The sequence below is a fragment of the Mus caroli genome, unplaced genomic scaffold, assembly GCF_978045245.1.
Source record: "Mus caroli unplaced genomic scaffold, Mus_caroli_1 scaffold_20, whole genome shotgun sequence".
NCBI classification, from domain to species: Eukaryota; Metazoa; Chordata; class Mammalia; order Rodentia; family Muridae; genus Mus; species Mus caroli.
In genome coordinates this window covers 12,657,878-12,680,000 of record NW_028227275.1, presented here as the reverse complement: position 1 = coordinate 12,680,000, position 22,123 = coordinate 12,657,878, and the positions used below count along the sequence as shown (strand labels likewise).

Genomic DNA, 22,123 nt, shown 5'->3' with positions numbered 1-22,123 from the left:
CCAGAAATGACTTAACTTTTTACTGTTCAGTGAAGGCATTGTGAAAAGGCTTCCTACTGCTATATGATTCTAACTCTGGAACATCTTGGGAATGCATAACTTTGGATTTGGTAAAAAGAACAATGGACACTAGAGGCTGAGGGGGAGAAAAGATATATATGGAACACAGAATTTTACAATAATAACATTGTTTTGTATCATAATATAGCACTAGGCACTTGTGGCTGTACATTTGTTACAAACTGAATATTACATAAGAAAGGGATGACGCTAATGCAAAGCATTGGATTTAGCTACTCATCTCTCTCAGCATTGACTCATCAATTATAACAAATGTATGACATTTATGCAAGATTTAATAATATTAGGAGCAATGAGAGGGTATGGTGAACTCTCTGTTTTATCACTGTAAGTACTAAACTTTAAATTGAAATCTCCCTGATGTAAATTTATTAGCTTTTGTAAAGCTATCCTTAATTTTAATAATTGAAATAATGTAAACACATACTATTTCTATTGTCAGTGATGAGTTCTTGCGAATATTAGCAGCATGTCCTTCTCGGGTATACTGAGAAGTCAGAAAAGGATGCCGTACAAGTGTGCTTAAGTTGACTGGAAGACAAGTAAGCCTGAAATGTCAATGCCTTTTTCTGGACACCTGGTTCAAATATGGAACTTATGATGGAACTTTTGGATCTATGCTTTCAAGCATCCATGAGGGCCATTAAATCTAGGTTAAAGGGGACTTTAGGAGAGGAAGGAACTGAAAAATAAAATCACTACGTGCTTGGTAAGACTTGAGAGCAGCCTTTTTTGTTGTTGTTGTTGTTGGGTTTTTTGTTTGTTTGGTGTGTGTGTGTGTGTGTGTGTGTGTGTGTGTGTGTGTGTGTGTGTGTGTTTATTTACAGGCACCATGCATGTGTGTGCTTGTTTATGGAGTTAATAGGTCAACTTTGGCGTCCTTCCTCAGGCACTGTCCACCTTTTGGAGATACAGTCTCTCAGGTATCTAGGAGTCACTGGTTGCACTTGGTTGGCTGGCTAGTGATCCCTAGACACCCTCTGTCACTACCCATCAGCTATAGGATAACATACATGTACTACCTTCCTTACATTTTTATGTGGAACTGGGTATCAAACTCAGGTCACAGGACTTTATAGGCAAGTATTTTACCTACTTTCTCCAAGCCATTGCAGCAGGTTCTTCTGGTGGTTTCAATAGGAATGGACCCCGTAGACTCATGTGTTTGAATGCTTGGCTCATAGGGAGTGGCACTATTAGGAGGTGTGGCCTTGTTGCAGTAGATGTGGCCTTGTTGGATGAAGTGTGTCAATGTGGGGACAGGCTTCTGAGGTCTCCTATGCTCAAGCTATGCTCAGTGTGGCTTAGAGTCACTTCTGGTGTAGATCAAGATGTAGAACTCTCAGCTCCCTCTTCTGCACCCTCGGCCTGAACCCTGCCATGCTTCCTGCTATGACAATAATGAACTAAACCTCAAAGAACTCAAAGAAATGTTTTCCTTTATAAAGTGTTGCTGTGGCCATAGTATCTCTTCACAGCAGTAGAAACCCTAACTAAGACATCCTTCTACCAACCAATGAGAGGACTTCTGTTCACTATGTCCTCCCCATTCCTGTGCAGACTCCTGAGAGGAGACCTTAGCTATGCCCAGGGTAAACAAGTCTCCCAAACTCTCCTGTCTGGTGAAGTATTCACCAGTCTGAACTCCACACTCTGAGAGTGAATTCACAGCCAGATGATAAATAAGTCTATTTATTTTCATTTTAGTTACTGGTTTCAATTTTTTTATTACCCTGCATAAACAAGGATTGGAAGCAAAAGTGCATATGCAGATTTGTTTTTAATCTCCCAATTCCTGTATGCTGGCTGCAACTCCTGAAATCGTTTGGCCCATAGTACCAACTGCATCGGAGCTTCCAGCAAGAAGAGCAGAGAGAGCAACTGTTGGTGCGAGAGGGCAGTGCTGTGGTGGGGGCCAGCTCTCTGAGTTAGCATGGCAGCTCTCTGGTCTTCCTCTTCCTGGCACTGATGGATTGACTCATTGTTTTTGGCAATGCAGCTCTTTCTGCCTAGGGCTGTGGGCAGAAAGCTGTTTGAGTCAGGCGCTCTGTACCATGCCATCTTGGCAATTCTGTGTTTTCAGCAGTTTAGTCAATGCAAGGAGTAAGAGAAATTGTAATTGAGGCTGCTTGTCTATAAATCATGCCACAGAGAGTGAGCACGTCCAAATGTTGGGTCCAATAGAAACGGGTGTCCCTCGCCTGGGGATGGGAGAGAGGTGTAAGAAAATAGTCAAAGGCATCTCTGTGGTTACTGAGCAGTGCAGTAAGGAGGAAATAGAAAACAAATTCGAAGTTTCCTGGCCAAATTATGAAGTCTAGATGGGAGTCAGATGGAAGGGAGGCAAATATCGAGAAATTATCAAACCATAGAATCCAGTTCCTGAGGGAAGGGAAGGCTCACAAGCAGAGCAAACCTATCCCTGACCCAGCCTCCCCTTTCCCAGCCTAACTATTTTTATCCTGGTAATTTGTCTCTGTTATGAAAACGTTGTCAGCTTAGTATACTCAGTGCAATAATGTTACAAGTCAAAGAGATACAAACAGACCACAATAACAACAACAACAACAAAACAAGAGACAAGGCAGGCAGACGCATCCTCTCCATGTGGTGTGCACTGCATATGTTAAAGTGCAGTCAAATAGAGCATAACTCCCGGGCAGGGATCATTTAAGACTATGCTTCAATGACCCCATAGCTCTTCCTGAAAGTGCTTTGCACACTGTTCTGGTGTTGTGTCTATAGGAGTAGTGAGCTGGGATTCCAAGTAGGCTTTGCTGTTCTCTGAATGGAAAACATCAGTAGGAAAAGTGGCTGAGCCAAAGCTGTCAGAGGGGACTTCAGAATTGATCTGAGCCTTCTCAACCACAAAGGACAAAGATTACAGGAGTTGGGAGTGGAAGATGGAGCAGGAAGATGAAGAGACTTGGGTCTTTTGACTCAACTGTGTTTTGTGGTTTCTGTTTTGTTTGCTGCTGGTGTATTCATTCTACTAGAGAACCACTGGATTTGAGTTTTCACTCCAGACACCGTCTGGGGAGGTCATGGCAAGCTATCTGTGTGAGTGCCTGTAACAGCATCTATGTAGGGATTCTTGCAAGTGGAGTGCATAACACTCTTAGCTATTTCAAGGTCAAGGACCCTTGCTGTGTGAGTGCAACACGTTTACAGGTTTGTTTGTTTGTATTTTTAAAATGTTTTCTTTGCTTATTTCCCTCTTGGATTTCTAGAAGACATTCTTTCTGAAAATGTTCGCCTCTAACAGCCGCACTGAGGGGACTGGGGGAAAGGAGTCTGCCTCATTTTTCAGTTTCCTTTCTCAGTACTGGGACCAGAGACAAAGGTAGCAACAAACTCACAGGGAAGAAGTGTCTCCCCTTCACAGGGGATATTCCTCAAGAGGGCTATTTGTTTTCCTTGCTCAAACCTTGGAGGAATGTGTGCTTTGTTTGTGGGGTGATTCCCTTGCGGAATGGCTTTTAGCTTTTAGCTTTGTTGGCATCTCTTGAACAGAATAGCTTCTTGGTTTCATTGTTAAAACAAAACAAAACAAAACAAAACAAAACAAAACAAAACAAAACAAAACAAAACAAAACAAAACAAAACAAAACAAAACAAAACAAAACCAAAAGAGGTGTATTCAGAGTGGAGCTCTGGGGGTGGAAGGAGAATCTGTGAGTCCCTGATCTCCCAATACTGGCCTTTCTTTGGGCAAAGGGCCATTTATGTGTCACTTAGTATATTGGTGGACTTCACTATCAGGACTCCTCTTCTATGCCTGTTCTCCAAAGTGGTTCTGGGAGCCCCTGAATGACCTAAGTTGAAAGCATTTGTGTTTCCAAATAGAGCACAACTATCCTCTCCAGGTCTAGAAATCAGAGGCTTGTCAAAGATGTGAAAAGTTTTTGAATTCCACTCCAGAATTATTTATCTGAAAGCCTTCAGCATTATTTTTGACATTTTGGGGGCTTTTGAATTTGTATCAACATTTCTTGCTTTAATAGCTATGTGTGTCTTTGCCCCCACTCCCAAACAAAAGAGTTCAGACTCGCCTTGGGAGGCTGTTTTGTGTTTCTTCCTCAGGACCCAGCAGAACACACATGGTAGGTTATTTATAAATACCAGTTGAGACCTGACATTTCTTTGTAATTCCTTTCTAAGTAGCATATGCATGCATTCAGAAGAGTACATTACTGTACACAACTTTGTTTTTTTTTAAATTTATTTTTTAAAAATCTTTATATGTGCAAAGTGTTGCTTTTTGTCTTTACATTGTGTGAAACAGGGTTTCGTTTTTTTTTTTTGTTTTGTTTTGTTTTGTTTTGTTTTGTTTTTTTGATGATTGCTGCACATGCCAGGGTGGCTGGTGTTAGGGACCAAAAGCCCCTGGCATCTCAGTCTCCATCCAGTTCCTGGGCCATCATCTATTAACTAGCACTCTTTGTTTTTTCTATCTTGCGTCTGTTGACTCAGGAGGGACCCTTTATGATAGGGGGCTTTCTGGACATTTTTTTTTTTCAAGACAGGGTTTCTCTGTGTAGCCTTGGCTGTCCTGGAACTCACTTTGTAGACCAGGCCGGTCTCGAACTCAGAAATCCACCTGCCTCTGCCTCCCTGGGATTAAAGACGTGTGCCACCATGCCCAGCTCTTTCTGGACATTTTACAATGGGGACATTCCTTTGGCATCAATGTGTTACCAAGCATCGGTTTGACCCGTGCACCTGAGCAAATACCATTTGTGGTTTCCAGCTTTAGAAACCCTCCATTTCCCAAGTGTCAATGAGACTTGAAAAGAAACTTTGTCTTGACTCCTTCCTTTGTGTCTTCTGGTCCCAAAGGATCAGAAGGGAGCTGTAGCTCCCTTCCCTCAAGAACCCTGTTGTTTAAGTCCTGCAGGTTGGGGCAGTATGGCCCCTTTGCTTCTGTGGATTCATCAGAACACAGAGATTACAGACTCGTGCCTTTGTATCTGTCTTTCCTTAGATTCTAGAAATCTTAACTCAGGTCTTCATGCTTGTGTAGTGTGTGCTTTATCCTCTGAGCTGACTGCTTAGCCCAATACCTGCAACTCTTAATGTCTGCACAGACTCATTCTAGCTCAACATTGAACTCGAGCAACCATGCTTCTTTCTGCCGGCTTCAAACCTTTAATTCCTCCTTGGGTTGTCAGTTTCTATCAACTCTATTTTTCATACAACAGTCCTCCCTGGTTCAATTTATAAGACATAGCTCAAGTGTGGTCAGTTCTCTTTTCTTCCCATACTACTGTGTTAATGAGATCCAACCCTTGGACTAACTGTGTTAATGAGATCCAACCTTCCTAAGGTCTCGTGGTCCTGTCATTCCCTCACACCTCACAGCTATTCTGTTACTTGGTCTTACTAGTGTTTCCTACAGTGCCTAAACTCCATCCCTGAGCCTGTCTCAGGCATCCCAGCACATGTTGCATCCTCCCTTTCCAGAATGCATGCAAGCATTTCTGCTCCTATCCCTGTGATCCCCATAGTTCCCCCACTTCCTGCTCCAAAACAGAGCCATCAACAATCTTTATATTTTTATCCAGATCATGCAATCTTCTCCTCAAATAGATCTTAGACGACTTGGCCCTGAAGGATCCACAGGAAAAATTACTCCTGATTTTCTCTTAATTTATTTCCCTGTATGTCTCCTGCTAATGAGACAGGCTAGGCTGACTTCATGACAGAGTTCAACTTGGCAGTTCAGGAGACTAGGCCTAAATCTCTGTTTCCAAGGACTGGGCAAGTCGGGGCAAGTCCAGGTTTCAGAAGCTGCCCTTCCACCTGGCCTGAGGAAAGGACAATGGGTCAGCACAAGTTTTCAGACTTCCCCAGCAACAGTTTCTAGCCCCTCATACCTCAGCAATGCTTCTGGAATGTCCCTAGAGATAGAGCCAATGATTAAGATAGAGGTCACCTATCCCTCCTCAGAATTCCCATAATGTGCTTTAAGTTGGGCTTTTGAGGTCACAGGGGCATCTCCATCTTGGAATGGGAGATCCTAGAATGCTGGACTCCTGCAAAATAAAATGCTCTTTGCTTTTAGATATGATTTGCATCTGGGTATCATTCTTCAGAGAATCATGGACCCTTACATTTGAATCATGCTACTCTGCAGTGTTCCTCATATGTACCACAGACATGCCCACTTAGCTCTGTCCCCTGTCACACTTGCCTTCTCCCAGATGGCTTTTTTTTTTTTTTAACTCAGATGCTCACATAACATCTGTTCATTTCATTCAGTTTCTGCTTAGATATGACCTCTTCAGAGAGGTCTGCGCTGGCCACCTCAGCAAGAGTCTCCCTTAAGCTCTGTGACCTTACCCTGCTTTGGTAGTCATGGTGCTTCCTGCACAGCATTCCACAGCTGATCCTCATTTCTCCTGTATTTATCAATTTTGCTGACTTGCTGAAATATCCCTGTAAGACCCCGAAGTCATGGGCATCCACTGACGTGAAGAAAGTGTGGGGTGTCTGATGTCCAGACTTTCCAGGCAGTTCAGCAAGAGCACAGTCAGCTTCCTTGTCCCAGCCCTCTCTCATGCTGCACACAGTATCCTCACCGCAGTCTATTTTTGCTACATTTTCACTTGTCTCTGCTATTAGAAATGTTTTCCTCCTTATAGTGATCCTTAGGCATAGTGCAGAGGGGCTGTGTGATGTTCCTAAGCACGTAGGGCTCTGATGTGCTTTGTGGAGAAAATGGATGTGCTACAGAAGTTTTCCTGGGGCCCATAGTGCTCTTTGCCACAAGTTCAGTGCTTGTGAATCAACGAAGAATATTAAGCAAGGCATCTTTAAGCAGAAACACGCCTAAAACAAGGCCCTGCACTGATTGTTTGATGAAATGTTGTGTCTAGAGACTCACAGAGGCTTACCCTGCATTTCCTTTAGAAGCAAGGCATTTTTATATTAAATCAGCACTCAAACCGCCTTTGCAGAGACTGAGTACCGCAGCTAAGCAGAAATCAACTGTGTCTAGATATGTGGTTATGGCTATAAAAACATACAGTTGCTTGTGGCCCATTTCTCCACTTCCATATAAGTTTCATGAAACTAGAGATCAGGTCTGTGTCCCAGAAGGGTCAAATGTAGTCAAGAAATTCTTAGGGAAAAGCTACACAATAAGAACTTCCCCTTTCAGGGATTTAGGCATTATGCTAATGAGCACAACTGGCCAGGACCCTTTGCAGGAGGGATTACAGGTCTCATTCCCTTCCACATGGCTCAACAAAGCTCACAGAGAGCTTGAACTCAGAAACTCCAAGTGTCTAAGCCTCGAATCTTGTGTAGACATCATCTTTGAGTACGTAGGCCATGAACACAGAAACTTAGGTTTGAATCTGACTCCATGCTCTCTTTGTATATGAAAATGAGTGGCTTGGTCTTCTCCCAAGATTTATTGTTTGTTCCATAAAATGAAGATAATTAGAGGTCTGCTGACCAGGGCTGGGAGGGTTAAGTAAAGATGCTATACTTCACTAGACTTGCCTGGCACCATGGCAACACTTCCTGTACATATGTTCTCCATAGTGCTATGTGCTTTAGGAGCTCCGTCTGGGAAGTAAGGTCAAAGGAATATGAAACTGAGTCAGGAAACACTCAGGAGCCCTTAACCACTATTTAAGATCATCAATGAAGAGCAGCAAGCTGGCAAAAGACTAATTACAACTAGTTTACATTTGAATGGCCAGAGGATCTCCTTCCCAATTCATCTCTAGATGCAAATATCTGGCAGTGTTTTAATCAATGTTTTCTTTACAAAACCAACTCATGGGGCAGTCTGACCCACCTTGGCTTTCTATTACTGACATTAAACCTTGTCTCTGTATTTCTATCACCTCGGGCCTGGTAGAACACGTCTGTCTCAGTAGTCTTGGTTTTAATTTTAATATGAATTTATTTATTTTATGGGACCAAGGCATCACTGTTACTGGAAACTTCAGGAGACTCTGAGTTGAGATATGTGGATGAGTCAGGTGTTATAGTCTCAAGTGGATGAACCTCGGAGCAGATGCTGTCTTCCTGTCCTCACCTCTTTTCAGCATCTAGGGATCAAGCACCAATTGGAGACACAAAGCAGATCTTGCCAGGCCTCCGCTCTTATGCACACAGCCGATCACTGTTGCTTTTAGAGGGAAGCCTAATTATCTGTGTAATAAATGAATTGTACTTTCAAGGCAGATAGCCCAGCTGTTGCTCTTGATTTTAGCTGAGGCTGTATTTTTGCTGTCTCTGCATTCTGATGGTAGAAGTTGAACTGAGTGGTTTCAAGTGGAGCAGACAGTTGCACTCTTTGATTGAAGCCGTCTTCTTTGATGGATGTGGAATAGTTTTCTAGGAGTCAGAGATCTTTAGTTCATAGGCAAATCTTTGACTCAATGGTTCTCAACCTGTGGGTCATGACCCTTTGGGGGGGTCAAATGACACTTTCACGGGGGTCATCTAAGATCATCAGATATTTGTACTACAAGTTATAACAGTAGTAAACTTATAGTTATGAAATAGCAATGAAATAATTTTAAGGTTGGGAGTCACCACAAAGTGAGGAACAAACTGTATTAAACGGTTGCAACATTAGGAAGGTTGAGAGTCACTACTGTAGTGGGACCTAAAATAAATGTGTGACCTTCTCATCTCTAAGAACTTCAGATGTTCAGCTGGCCCCGTCCACCTGGGATAACGTGAGTTTCTTCAGAAATCTCTAAACTTCCTTAAGAAGTTTCTAGAACAAGTTCTTCCTCTGTAACCCCTCAGCATTTGAGAACTTGTCAAGTTGCAGGCATATAGGCTCCAGGTCTGAGGCACTGAGGTGGAATCTCTAGACTGTGATTGGGTTACACATGGTTATAAAGTACCTGGCTTCTTCTGGAGTCCAGGAGCTGCAATTCTGAAGCCAGCCTTTTACCTTACTCACATGAGGAAACTTGGAAAATACAGACTTCTTCCAGGGCTTAGGTGATAGCTCAGTTAGGAAAATACTTGCCTTGCAAGTGTGCAAACCTGGATTTGGTCTCCAGAACAGATGTGAAGAAGATGGACATGATGGCATATGCTTATAATCTGAGACCCGAGGAGGTAGAAACCCACAGACCCAGGCCAATGAGAGACTTGACCTCAACAAAAAAAATTAAGGTGGACAGCACCCGAGATATAATGTGCAAGGTTGACCTTTGGCCTTTACAAGGATGTACACACATGTGCATGTATTCCCGAATACAAATGTGCCCCAGCATGCTTACATAAACAGACACACAGGTATAGAGTCTTACACAGACACACACAGACACACACACACAGACACACACAGACACACACACACAATCTCAAGGCAGCATAGTGAGTTCATTGCACGAAACTTTAAGGTTGACTGGGAGATGTTAAAAACCCCTTGATAAAGAAAGGACTTCGTTACAGGGAGGATAAATCTGCCCACAGGTGGTGTACAGTCTTGTCCCTCTCCACAACATTCAGGGAAACATTAGTGTGAGCACCTCCTGGGTTCTATGCCTAAGGCTATTGCTCTTGGATGAAGAATCAAATACTCACATGCCTACCTGAAGGGACCAGCGATCTCATCAAGTTTAAACCTCATCTGACACTTTAATTTCCAGATAATATTGCCTTAATCAAAGTGTTCATCCGTCTTCTGCTTCAATGAATCACATAACTCCCAGGAGACCCTGCTGGGCTGAGAAGCCTCTCCTCCTGGCCGTGGAGAGATCTTATCATGTAATATTATTTCTCACATAAAGCCAACATTTGCTTCAATCTGAGTGTCAGCTTTGGGTCTTATTTCTGCCATTTGCTGCTGTGGGGAAGAAAGAGTCACTATTGCCCAGCTCAACCACTTTTCAAAAACCACTGTAAATCTTCTGATTGCTTGGTCAGTTTTCTGTCCTGTGTGTCTACAATTTTCCTCTTATGGTGAACTTCTGAGTGTTTTGTTTAGTTTCCTTTTTCAAAACCCCTCGTTCATTGCTGTTGGCAGGTAGGAGTGCTATGCCTGTCATATTTGGAACCAGATTTTCAGGAATTGTCCTTGGGAAACTTGACCTAATTTATCTCACCATGGAGCTTTAAGGTCCCTCCTCAGGAAATAAGGACAGAAAATAGCAACACAAGGAATGAATATACTGGGTAATATAAACTAGAGAACATAGGCTGAAAGGTCGATTCAGGGCAAATTCCTGGTGCAGGGATGTAGGGGTGCAGCAGTGCAGGGCTGCAAAGGTGCAGGGTACAGGGTTGTTTCTGTCCTCTGTTTTGCCTCTGAAAAAGTGACTTTGAAATGCACACTATTTTTCTTGTATTTAGGGATATATATATATATATATATATATATATATATATCACAACAATGAAAAGGAGAGGCAATCAGCCATGAATTTGAGAGAGGGCAGTGTTTGTAGGGACTCATGAGAGCAATTGGAAAGAAGGGGTGAGGGGAAATGATGTGTTTGTATTTTAATTAAAAAAATTTTAAAAATCAAAGAATATTGCATTTTGAGTGAATTTACATTCTCTGACACATCATCATCACTCCTAAAATCCTAAGCAACACCAATGCCCACATTTCCACAGAGACCTGTGTTTCTTGAAGCAAGAACAGTAGTCTTCATTTCTTCTGAACTGAACAGTGGCTCTTAGTGTTTTGCTAGAGATAGTGGTTTAAATTAAACATGTTAACCAAAGCTTAAGTTCTTCTCAGCTCAGAATTCTGTAGATCTAGCCCTTTGAGAAGAAAAAAAAAAGAGCAAAACAGAATAAACTGACCTTGGAATAGAGTTTAAGCCAAATAGGACAGTGTCAAGGGCTGGGAAAGTGGGCAGGAACGCACATGTTAACAATGTACAGATGTGAAGGAGAAAGAAAACACAGGCAAAAGGCAGGAAGGAGGCTGGGAGCCATATCAGTACAGTTAGCTAACCTCACTGAGAAACAAGCCTTTTTGTTCAAAGGGTATGACTTAATATGAACCATTTTTGAATTGTAATATCTAAAAATGAATGGGCTCTGATTGCAGAGGGAAATTGGTCAAGGGAACAGGGCCGTGGAGACAAAAGAAGGCATTTTAGTAAATACTACATAAATTGTTTACAAGATTGTTTTACATGACGATTAGCCTAGAAAATACTCTTGAGCATAAAAGAGGATGAAAGGAATGGTGAAAATGATTTATAAATAGAGGCACTAGCTAAACTCAAGTTTCAATGTCAGCCATTCACAGCATACCCAAATGAACCATTATTTCTTCAAGGTTATATGAACTTGTTTTTCTTTTCAACATCATGCAACTAACAAAAATGTCAGGAGAGTTAGAAAGGTGAACACTGAGCTGGAGTGGGGCACTGAACTTTGAATTTCACTTAAAAATCTAAGTAGCTATGAGCAGGTAATCCGTGTTCTCTGACTGTGCTAGTTAGGGCTTCTATGGCTGTGATGAAACTCAGTGACCGAAAAACAAGTTGTGGGAGGAAAGAAGTTATTCTGCTTACACTTCCACATTGCTGTTCATTGCCAAAGGATGTCAGGACAGAAACAGGGCAGGAACCTGGAGGCAGGAGCTGATGCAGAGGCCATGGAGGGGAGGCTGCTTACTGGCTTGCTCAACCTGCTTCCTTATAAGACTTAGGGCCACTAGCCCAGGGAATGGCATCACCCAACATGGACAGGACCATCCCACCTTGATCATCAATTGAGAAAATGCCTTACAGCACTTCCTGAACTGAGGTTCCTTCCTCTCTAATGACTCTAGCTTGTGTCAAGGTGCCACAAAACCAGCCAATCCACTGACTTAGATCATTCGTATGTCAAAGCACCTGTCTGGACCATCTCAGAAGCCTCTTTAAGTTGTTAAAACTGATGGTTCTCTGGTCCTACATGGCTATCCAGTGGGATGTCGCTTCTGGGGGAGTTTGTAGACCTCAGAATCTTAGATGGTATTTTTCTCTTCTGCTGCCTTACATTATACCTAAGAGAGACAGTCTGAAGCATGAATATTGCCTCCATCCAGGACACCCAGTCCCTAGTTGTTTATCAGCCATTCTACCTCCAAGTAGTAATGGAAAATGCCCCTGTGAGGGAAGAGCGGAAATAGGTATGTCATAGGTGTAGAGTAGTTTTTCTAGATGATCCAGGTCACTTGAAAGTCTGTGAAGATCATTGTCATTAATTCTAAGCACATACAGGTCTTAGAAAGACTGCGGCAAGACATGGGCCTATCTGCCCTTTCAAAAAGCTCAAGGTCAAATGTCAGGTTTGTAATGAAACATTTTATTTCCTTTGGGGAATAGGTATAAAGAGCTGTAAAAAGTCTTCAATCTGAAATTGCTTGCTTTATTTATAAATATCCTGCCTCTCCCGACCCCAGCCAAAAATTCTTTTATAGGCAGATCTCATGATTTAAGTTTCCCATAAAGGCATTTACTTCCCTGACTTGTAATTTGCTTCTTTGGGTTTCTGATAGGTAAATACCTACCTGTTTATGTCACTTTCCCCATAATTTTGGTCATTTTCATTCTGAAATGTCAATACCCTAATCTGTTATACCTTCCCAGTACATTTGGATGGTGATGTTTCCTTTCTTTCTTCTTGAGTCTTGTAGACCATCTTCTTTGGATCTCTTTCCATCTCTGCTTTATCTTCATTGAGCTCTGGTGCTTGTTGATCTGGGCCAAGTGAACTGTATTCTTGTGGAGGATGACATCATGCTTTGGTATCATTTCCAGCATCTCTTGTAATGATAAGATATTTAATCTTGGTTATCTATAAGGATGAGGTGGTTTACTCTTCAAGCCAAAACCTATTCATCCATGATGCCCGGGCTTCGAGCCATCCCAGAGGGTGAAGCTGAGCACAGCTCCTGGTGCTCTGTGAGACTCTGTGCTTCACTTACCTGCTGACACATCTCTCTCCCTGCCTAGATTTTGACTTTCTAGGGGTGACAGACATCATATCATTCATGACTGTCATCATGTGTAGAATCGTATGACTTTGAGCTTTGTACATATTGGGTGCTCTGATAATACTGAATAGATGGTTGAGCAAAATGCTCTCAACTCACCAACTACAGGTAGGATTTTATCTAGTTCCAAAATTTTCAGTTGGCTCAGTCAAAAACGATCCCAATGTTAAAGAACAGCATACATTATTAAATGGAATGCATTTTACCATCTAGAGACTTAAAAAATTTGATAAAAGAAAGTTTCTGAAGGAGATTCCCAGACAGAAATAGATACTCAATCAAGTTTGGATTTCAAATACCAAAGTGTGGATTTAATATTTCATGAGAGATACATAAGCTGTTGCCCTAGTATTTTTATAAGATTAAAGCGATTGATAATTACATATTTCAGCCATGTTTCTTGAGGCAAGTAAACGGGGAAAATGACACTGGTGGCCCTGAGGCAGCATCTGTCCATCTGGGTCAAATCATATCTTATTTATGAATTACATTAGACATTTGATTTTTTGCCAAAATTGTTATTAAAATGAAAATTGCACAGAAAAATCAGAGTTTTCAGACTCCCTTGAAATGAGATAGAACCTAATGATATTTGATCAGCTTTTGATAAGCCACAGTGCATCTAAGTCCAGCATTAGATGGGGCTCTCTGCCTCTCATCAACCTTGTGTGAAATGCCTTCTGCTGAGTACAATTGCATTTGCCCCTGGAAGTATTTTGCCCTTTTGCCTCTATCAAAAGCAGGGAAATAGAAAACAGTCTTAGAGGGCCAAGAGTTTCAATATAAATGAGAAAAATCTTCCTCTTGAATAAGATTCTCTGTGTTAAGTGCCAGCAAGATGAGCCAATGTCTAACAAGAACAAATAGCAGTACTGTTCTCATACAGTCCTCATGTGCTGCATGATGAAGTTCTGGGTCCTTTAGTCCTGCATCTTTAAGTAAACGCAAGACTCTTGAAGGCAGACAGATTTTCCTCAGCTTATTTACAGATGGTATCCCCAAACGCAAATATAATGGGTAGGTCTTAATGGATGCATAATCTGTATTTGTTAAAGAGTGATAGAAGAACTCCATCAGAGAGAAATATAAAAGAATAATCCCCATGGGTAGAAATCTTCAAGAAGGAAAGAAAAAAATTACCCTCTGTCCAGTGACAGGGCTAAGGGAACATCATATGCCTCTTTTAGATAAATGTCTTTATAGCAAAAATGTCTCCCAAGGACTGGGGGCAAAGGCTGGAGTCTATTCTCTGGAATTTGAAATAACGTTGGATGGGGTTTGTCCTCTCTCATAGAGAAGCCAGTGTTCCTTTAGAGACTTCTGGAGGCTCCATACGGAGATGCAGGTGGGAAAAAGTCTCTAAAAGTTGTGGTCCCGAATTCTCTTTGTTTTCTTGCAACAATTGTCACAATCCCTGCCGTCATACACTGCTCAGCTATGCCCTTCCACATTCACCTTTCTGCCATCAAAGAAAAAGGCAGAGGCCATTTTATTTAGAGAAAAAAGTATGTGTGTGTGTGTGTGTGTGTGTATGGGGATGGAACCCATGCTCTTATACATGTTAGAGAATCTCTACCACTGAGTTACATACACATCAAGTCCAATTATTTTATTTCAGAGACAATATTTTTCAAAAGTCACCATGTGTAACCTAAATTCTTTAGATTCTTGTGGACATATAAAGATCAAGTCTAGACTTCCTGTAAGCAAGAATTTCTCTGTAGGCATTTTTTAATACACCCTTTCCTTCTTAGTTGGAGATAGACTGTCTGAAGGAAAGTTGATCTGAACACCAAATTCTCCTCTAAAAGATATACTCTTTTGCCTCTTCTGACTGTATTTGCTATTTACATGTGATTATTATGATCCACAGTTCTTACAAAATATCTTTGGGGTTCAGGTTTTCAGAAAAAATGCATGGAGCAGAGACATGAAAGCAAGTAGTATATGTTTCTCAGTCACAGGACCAATGATCTGACTCTAAAGAGACATTGTCCATATAATCCCTGCCTTCATTGAAATAAAGGGTAGCAGAGAGATGCTTTAAGACCTGCTTGTCTTCCAGATGCCTGCTCCCTTGGTATGCAATACCTTCGGTACTTTCCTGGAACTAGGACCACAAAATAGGACAAGCGACTATGTTAGAACAAGAAAGAATTGTTGTCTCCTGTCTCTGGAGGGTAGAATTCTAAAATCGAGACATTTGATAGAATTGTTATGCCTTCCAAACCTTTGGAGGATTCCTCCCATGTTTCCTCTCGTGGAGGGGTTTGTCAGCCATCAGAGGCAATACTTGGCTTGCAGCAGCTTCCCTTGGATTGGCTGTCTTCCAGTGACCGGCACCCCCATCTCAGTGTTTTTCCATTGTCCTCCTGTGACTGTCTTTCCCCATCTGAATACGTCAGTCCCATGGATTGGGCCCCCCTAATGATCTCAGTTTTACCTCATTGCATCTGCAAAAATCCTATTTCTACATAAAATAACCTTTTCAGGCACTGGGCATTGAGGACTTCGCCATGTCTCTGTGTCGGCTCACATGGATGCCCGATGCTTCTAATGATTTGCATTATTTTATTGAACTTAAATTTCAAGTATCACCTGTTGCTCTCCCTACAGAATATTCTATTGATTAAATTACCTCGTTAGTCCGTGAGCTCTCAGATGCCTTTCCCTGGCAGGCTGATGGAATCAGGAAGCTAATAACTGAATCAATAAGAACAAGCACTTGTTCTTCGGTATTTTCAGCTGTTGTGATGACTCATTTCGAAATGTGTGTGTGGGTGTGTGTGTGTGTGTGCTGTTGTTGTTGTTGCTGCTATGTGTTTGTTAGGAAACCAGAGGGAATGACATATATCAAAGATAGGGAAATCTGACTAGTCCCTGGTGATGTCTGGGAATGATGTCATTGTCAGAGGGTTGCATGAAGCAGAATACCGAGCAAAATATGGCTTCATGTATGTAGCACTTTACAAAAAAAAGGTCTGATTTAGGGATATTTAGTATTCCCAAAACACCTTGTATTTTAATGTTGCATATAGAACATTAGTTGAAACCATATAGGTTGTAGAAACATCCTATGAGTTGACCCAATGCTTATCCAAGTAAGAATGCACCACCACCGTGCACGGAAATTTATGTGAAATGCAATTTTGTGGAAAGTATCCTATTATTTTTTTTCTAATGGTCCTTACTCCATTTTAAAAAACTGGTTTTAATTCTTGTCCTTTCAATAATAAAAGTACTGTAATATGTCCATTATAATAAAAATCCTTCTGTATAAAATATGCATAGAATGTACATATATAATTGCTGATGTATAATATTCATCCACTGTAAACAAATAGCTGGAATTATGTAAATGTTTAAATTATACACACACACATACACAAACATACACAAACATCAAACACACACACACATATACACACACATACACAATTCATTATCTTGTAATTTAGAGATGACCACTGTTAATTTGGCTTATTTTTTCTAGTGTATTTCAGATTTTAATAGTTAAGTCAACATCTCTTATTCTTTTGTGTTTGAACAGCATAATACGAATGTTTTCATAACATTAATATTCTTTTTGCACTTCCTTTTGCAAAATCACCATTTTATCTCCTTTTGAATGTTACAGTTTAATTATAAAAGTCATTTAGGTGCATAATAATTTTTAAAGTGTAGATGATCCTGGTGTTTTAAAGTGTAGAAAAATCCTGGTGTTCCGTAATTTGTCAGAGACTGCAATGACATACATTTCAGAGTGAATAATTATATGTAATTCTACCTTCCATCAGCCATCATGTTTCCCATCATTGTAACCCAAGTTCTTAGCTCAGTGCCTACAGTAGGAGAGTTGTCTCACATACTCCTGTGAATAAATGAGTCAGTGCATGAATGATTAAATGGAGAAGAGGAACAAGACTCTGAATGAAGAGGCCACAAAGACCTAGCTCATGGTAGAATAAAAATACATTTCAGGCTCAGCAACTCACTTTACATTGGGAAAGAAGGTAGCTATGCCTGGGCCTTTAATGAATGGGAGCCTGTTCTTTCTATTCATCCAAATCTGCCCATGGGCAGAAAATTCAATTTAATTTTTTCCTCATCAGTCAAGTTGAAGAGCTGAGAAAGCGAAACCAGAAGCAATGGAGGAAGCTAGTACTGCCATCCTTTCTGGAGTAGGAAGATCAGGTTATGAGACGAGCTATGCTTCTCTACAGAATAGTTCCTAAGAAGCACACTCCTTCCAAAATGACCCTCCATGCTAGAAGGACTGAAAACCTCCCCAAAGGGTAGAGACTCCAGTATGCCAGTGTAAGTCTCTGGGGTTCTGCCTGGCTTGTCAACATTTGAAGACATGACACAGTCATCTCTTTGCTATGGCTAAATTCAAGCTTGACAAAGGTTGAACTTTCTGCTATACCTGATTCAGGAGCCTCCTACATTTGAATGGGAAACATGCATCTTCCTTCAGTCTGAGCGTCAGGCCCTCCCACAACTGCATGGGGAGGAAAGTAAGTTATTTCTTGAACACCTGCTTAGAAAAGTCAATTTTTTCAATACAGTGTATTGATAGCTTCTTCCCAATTACTGCTCTGGCCCATCTCATTTCCAGTATATAGATACTGCAGAGAAACAAGCAGAGGCCAGAAGTTAGGGGTGCGGGGAAAGTGACTAAAAGAAAAAAGTTACCTGCACAGGAAAAGTCCATTCTAGTAATCTGTTTCCCAGAATAGGGATGTGATCAATGCATTGCAAGTTTTATCATTTCTAGAAAGGTAGTTTAAGTGTTTTAACATTACAAGTGGTAACCGTGGTTACTTTGGTGGTCTAATAGGTTTATTGAGCATAGCTTGATCATTCACCCATAAATACAAAATGCATGTAATAATTATTTTTCAATAAAAACAATAAGATTTGCTGTTGAATGTCACCTAAGTTAATAGTTTAAAGTCAGTGTTGCCTTATTCTCTAAATTGACACATGAAAGATAATAGGAGCCGCGGGTACCAGTCTTGCCTACTTCCCTATATAGAGAATTGCAGAGATAGAAATTAGAGTCATGGAGAGAGAGAGAGCACAATTTGCATAAATACTGTGAGAACTGCTGTAGAGTTGGTGTGGGATGGCAGATACTTAAGATCCGTTAAACTGGGAGAATCACGCTGGTTTTGTGTGACATTGCCACAGTCACCTTCAGCATCAAATGCTGATGCCTTCAGATGTAAAATGGAACTGAGAGCGGACACCCACGACTATCTTATATAATATTTTGAAAACCCGAAGTACATATCAATAGTATCACTCTATATGTCTTTATAACTTTACGGAAGTAACTAATTCTGCCAGTAGAAAATTGTAATTTTCCATGGTGCCACTTTTCAATAAATAGCAGCCTGATGAAACATAAAAGCATCAATTTGGCCAAGTTATTTTTCTGAGTGCCACAAATATTTTTAGATTATCATAAATGATGTGAAATAATGGACTTGCAACATGGTCACATGACCTGATGGCGAGGTTCTGGAGAGTACAACCTTACAGGTGATGGCTAGAGTGGATGCTATTTGGGGATGCCACTGCACATGCTCCTATTTCTGTATGTTAAGGGCCACCTGCTTCACTGCTGGATTCCTCTGATTTTCCCACCTGTAGAATTTTGTGTGCAAAACTCCCCAAATACGATATAATGATCATGACAGACTAGATACAAAATTCTTAGAAAGGAGAGCTATGGTATCATTTTTAAGTCTTGGATCTTTCAACCCAAATTCAACTTCTTCAAGACTGAGTTTCCCGAAAATAGGGCTCACATGTGAAGTGCCTGGCAGCCTAAATCCACTCTCGCTTACACACAGGTTAACTAAAGCATATAAATGCTACCCTTGTGAAATACCGCCTTTCTGAAGAAGAAGTATGCCAACCATTAGTAGCAGGAGGCAGATCATAAGTGCAATAGAATTGTGAATGGAAGGATCACGTCTATTTCAGAGAATGCTCCTGAGGAGGGTTTTGTGTTGGTAATCACTACTTTACTTTCATCTAAGCTATATAAGTCTAATCTATTTGAAAGCACAACATGGTAGAATTGCCAACACCATCACTATCACTATTCACTGTCATATAGAATCAGTCTTTGTGCTTTAATTTGCTTATTTTATTGAAAATGACTCATGGTCAGTTTCTCACAGGTTGTTATGGAGCACGATGACACCCATACAACAAATGGCTATGGAACCTGACTATACTAGTCAGGCATGAGATATGTTTTGAGGCTTTTTCTTTTTTATCTACAACTTGCTATATAGAATGACCTGCCTGTTTCTGTTTGTAAATTATTGTTAATGCAACAGGTATTCCAGAGACACTTTGTATGTAGTCAAGGGTTATAAATACAACTAAAAGTAGATAAATCTGAAAGATATAGTTTTCTTACTTCACGATGTGTCAAGTAAAAGTAATAAATGAGAAAGAAGAGAGATGTATAGGCAGAAATAATTAAAAAGTTTTAATTTGTTTGTTTGTTGTTTGTTTGGTGTGTGGAGGAGGCCACATTTGTGATCGTCTTGCTTGGAAGAGGGCAAGTTACTCAGGGTTATTCCTGCCATCTTGCCAAGGTGTGGGGTTGTGATCATCCTGGCATTTCTGATGGCATTAAAGAGTTCCGTTTCACAGTACTTATATTATATAAATCATAAACAAAGAAGTCAAAGAGTCTAACATGTTGTGTATAACATTAGCTTAGTTAGCAACTGATAAACGTTTTTTACACACATGAACTTTTTCCCTGAGTACAAAATATGACTTATATGTTGCCACATTCTTTAGGGTAAGACCTGAGTGTGAGAATGGATCAGTTGTTTTAATGCAAAAATTTATGAATTGCCTTTGATGCTTTAGTTATGAAAAATCAGTGATAGCCATCAGAAAAATATTTATACTCAGATCAAAAGCATTAGTCGATTATCAAGTAGATCAAGAAGGCACAATATGATTCTTGCATCCTTATTTGAGTAAGTTGGGTATCTACTTTACTGATCCTTAGTCCTGTCATTAGTTAGTGGAGGACACCTGTGTTCTTCTTCACACTTGGCCTTCATCTTGCTCAACATATTCCTTGCTTCACTGTCTTTCAGCTTTATAGCTCCATGGACTTCGGTAGACGATGGCAACTCATGCATGAACGAATCACGCCCAACAGGTTTTACTGGTAAGCACATTTTGTGAACTCCGCACCTCTAGGATAAAGAGAAAACCATGAGATAATGGAGTGGCCTGAACCATTCTGGGCACCTGCAGCTGCGGGAAACAAGTGTCTTTGAGATCTTTGCTACTCACAGAGAAGTTCCTGGACCAGCAGCATTGTCTTGTTAGAAGTGCAGAATCTGAGGCCCTGGCATGAGTTATGGAATTGGAACACGATTCCTGGGCACTTCTTACATACATCAACTTTGCACAGCACTGAGCTAGTGAAGGCTTGTCACTAGGTGCTCTTAGATATATTACCAAGCTCTCTCCTCATTTTGGAACTGTACATATTTTACAGACCAGTGCTACAGAGCACTGTTTCCCAAAGACATCCTGGAAAAAAACAATTTCTACCAATTTTTTTTCTCTTTCATAGGAATTGCTATGGTCAAGAAACTTTAGGTCACAACTGTTCAATTTTATGTTTCCAGACTTGTGATCTGTGCTAAGATAGGGAAGGCTATAAAGAACCATGCAAAACCAGAAGCTACTATAGAATCTTTTCTTATGTCACCTCTGAGGATCACCTTAGAACTCTCCTCATAGGGTATATATTGTAGAATGTTGCTGTTAGTGAATTCCTGTTTTGAACAGGAACTTAGCCCTTCTGTCTAATCAGAAGTGTTTTTATTAAATAATGTTCCTTTAGTCATGCATACTATTTTGCTGTATTAAAGAAAATTCAGTGCCCATTAGTCTTACACAGTTCCCTGTAATCATGAGATTCTTCAATCTTGCTTACCTCAGCAGAAGTAATACAGAAATAGGAATGAGAAAGCCTAGAGCAACATATAGAATACGTTAAATCATATGCTTAATTAAAAGTGAAAACAAAATTAAAGCCCTTGAAAGTAGTATCTATTCACAACTTTTTCAAATATCTTCCAATTTCCCTTAGAAAGTTATGTGCTTGTCATCTGCACCCTATGCAACATCTAGAAACGTTGGAGATGGTGGCAGTGATGCTGACAACTACCTTGGATATGTGCACAGTCACAGGAACAGAGCTGTAAACTAACAGTTCCTATTTGCATCCACAAAACTAGGTCCAGAATTACAAGCAATAGTTTCCTGGGCATACAATGGCAACCCACCAAGTCCCACTGTGCATAGTTCAGTGGTGATAGGAGAGAGAGATGAATTGCTCTTGATTCTACACCTGGTCTATCCTTACTGATTTTGCCTTTTGCAGAACAAGAGTTATTTCATCCATAACTCTTATTATCACTGTTATTTGGCCTGTCTTTGGAACTATTAATCTTTTGCGGTAGACTAAGGCAGAAAAAGGAAATATTTGTTTCACCGATACTCTAGCATAATAGTATACCTTTACTCAGTGGAAATGCGCCAGTTTCTGAGAATGCCATTATTCAAGAAAAGAGGAAAAAAAATCCCTCTGCTGTTTCTGGAATAAACTTGAGTTGGTAAGGCAGTTGGCCAATCAGGAAAAAAGCAGAGTAGATGGCATGAGTGGACAGAAGGACATGCAGGGTATATGTACTCATACATACGTGGATATTAGCCACAAAATACAGGATACATATGCTACACTCCACGGACCCAAGGAAGCTAAACAAGAAGGAAGGGCCAAGTGAGAATGCTTGAATCTCACTTAGAAGAAGGAATAAAATAGTCATAAGAGGTAGATGGAGGACAGATACTAGGTGGGAGAAGGGATGGGAAGGGACATGGGAGGAGAATGGGGGTTCAGGTTCTGGTTTGGGGAGGCACAAGAGGGATGACCAGATGGCTATGAGAATGAATGGAAATCTGCCACCAATGGGGTTGAGGAGGCAGGGGGCATCT

General features: G+C 40.8%; 1 protein-coding gene across 1 annotated transcript in view; it reads left to right on the top strand.

The window, feature by feature from the left end:
• Positions 1-22,123, top strand: part of Sorcs3 (sortilin related VPS10 domain containing receptor 3) — a 596,124-nt gene that overhangs the window by 376,292 nt on the left and 197,709 nt on the right. The window contains exon 5 of the mRNA XM_021151815.3: positions 20,206-20,279. Coding sequence (XP_021007474.1) covers positions 20,206-20,279 — 74 coding nt within the window. The remainder of the gene's footprint in view (positions 1-20,205; positions 20,280-22,123) is intronic.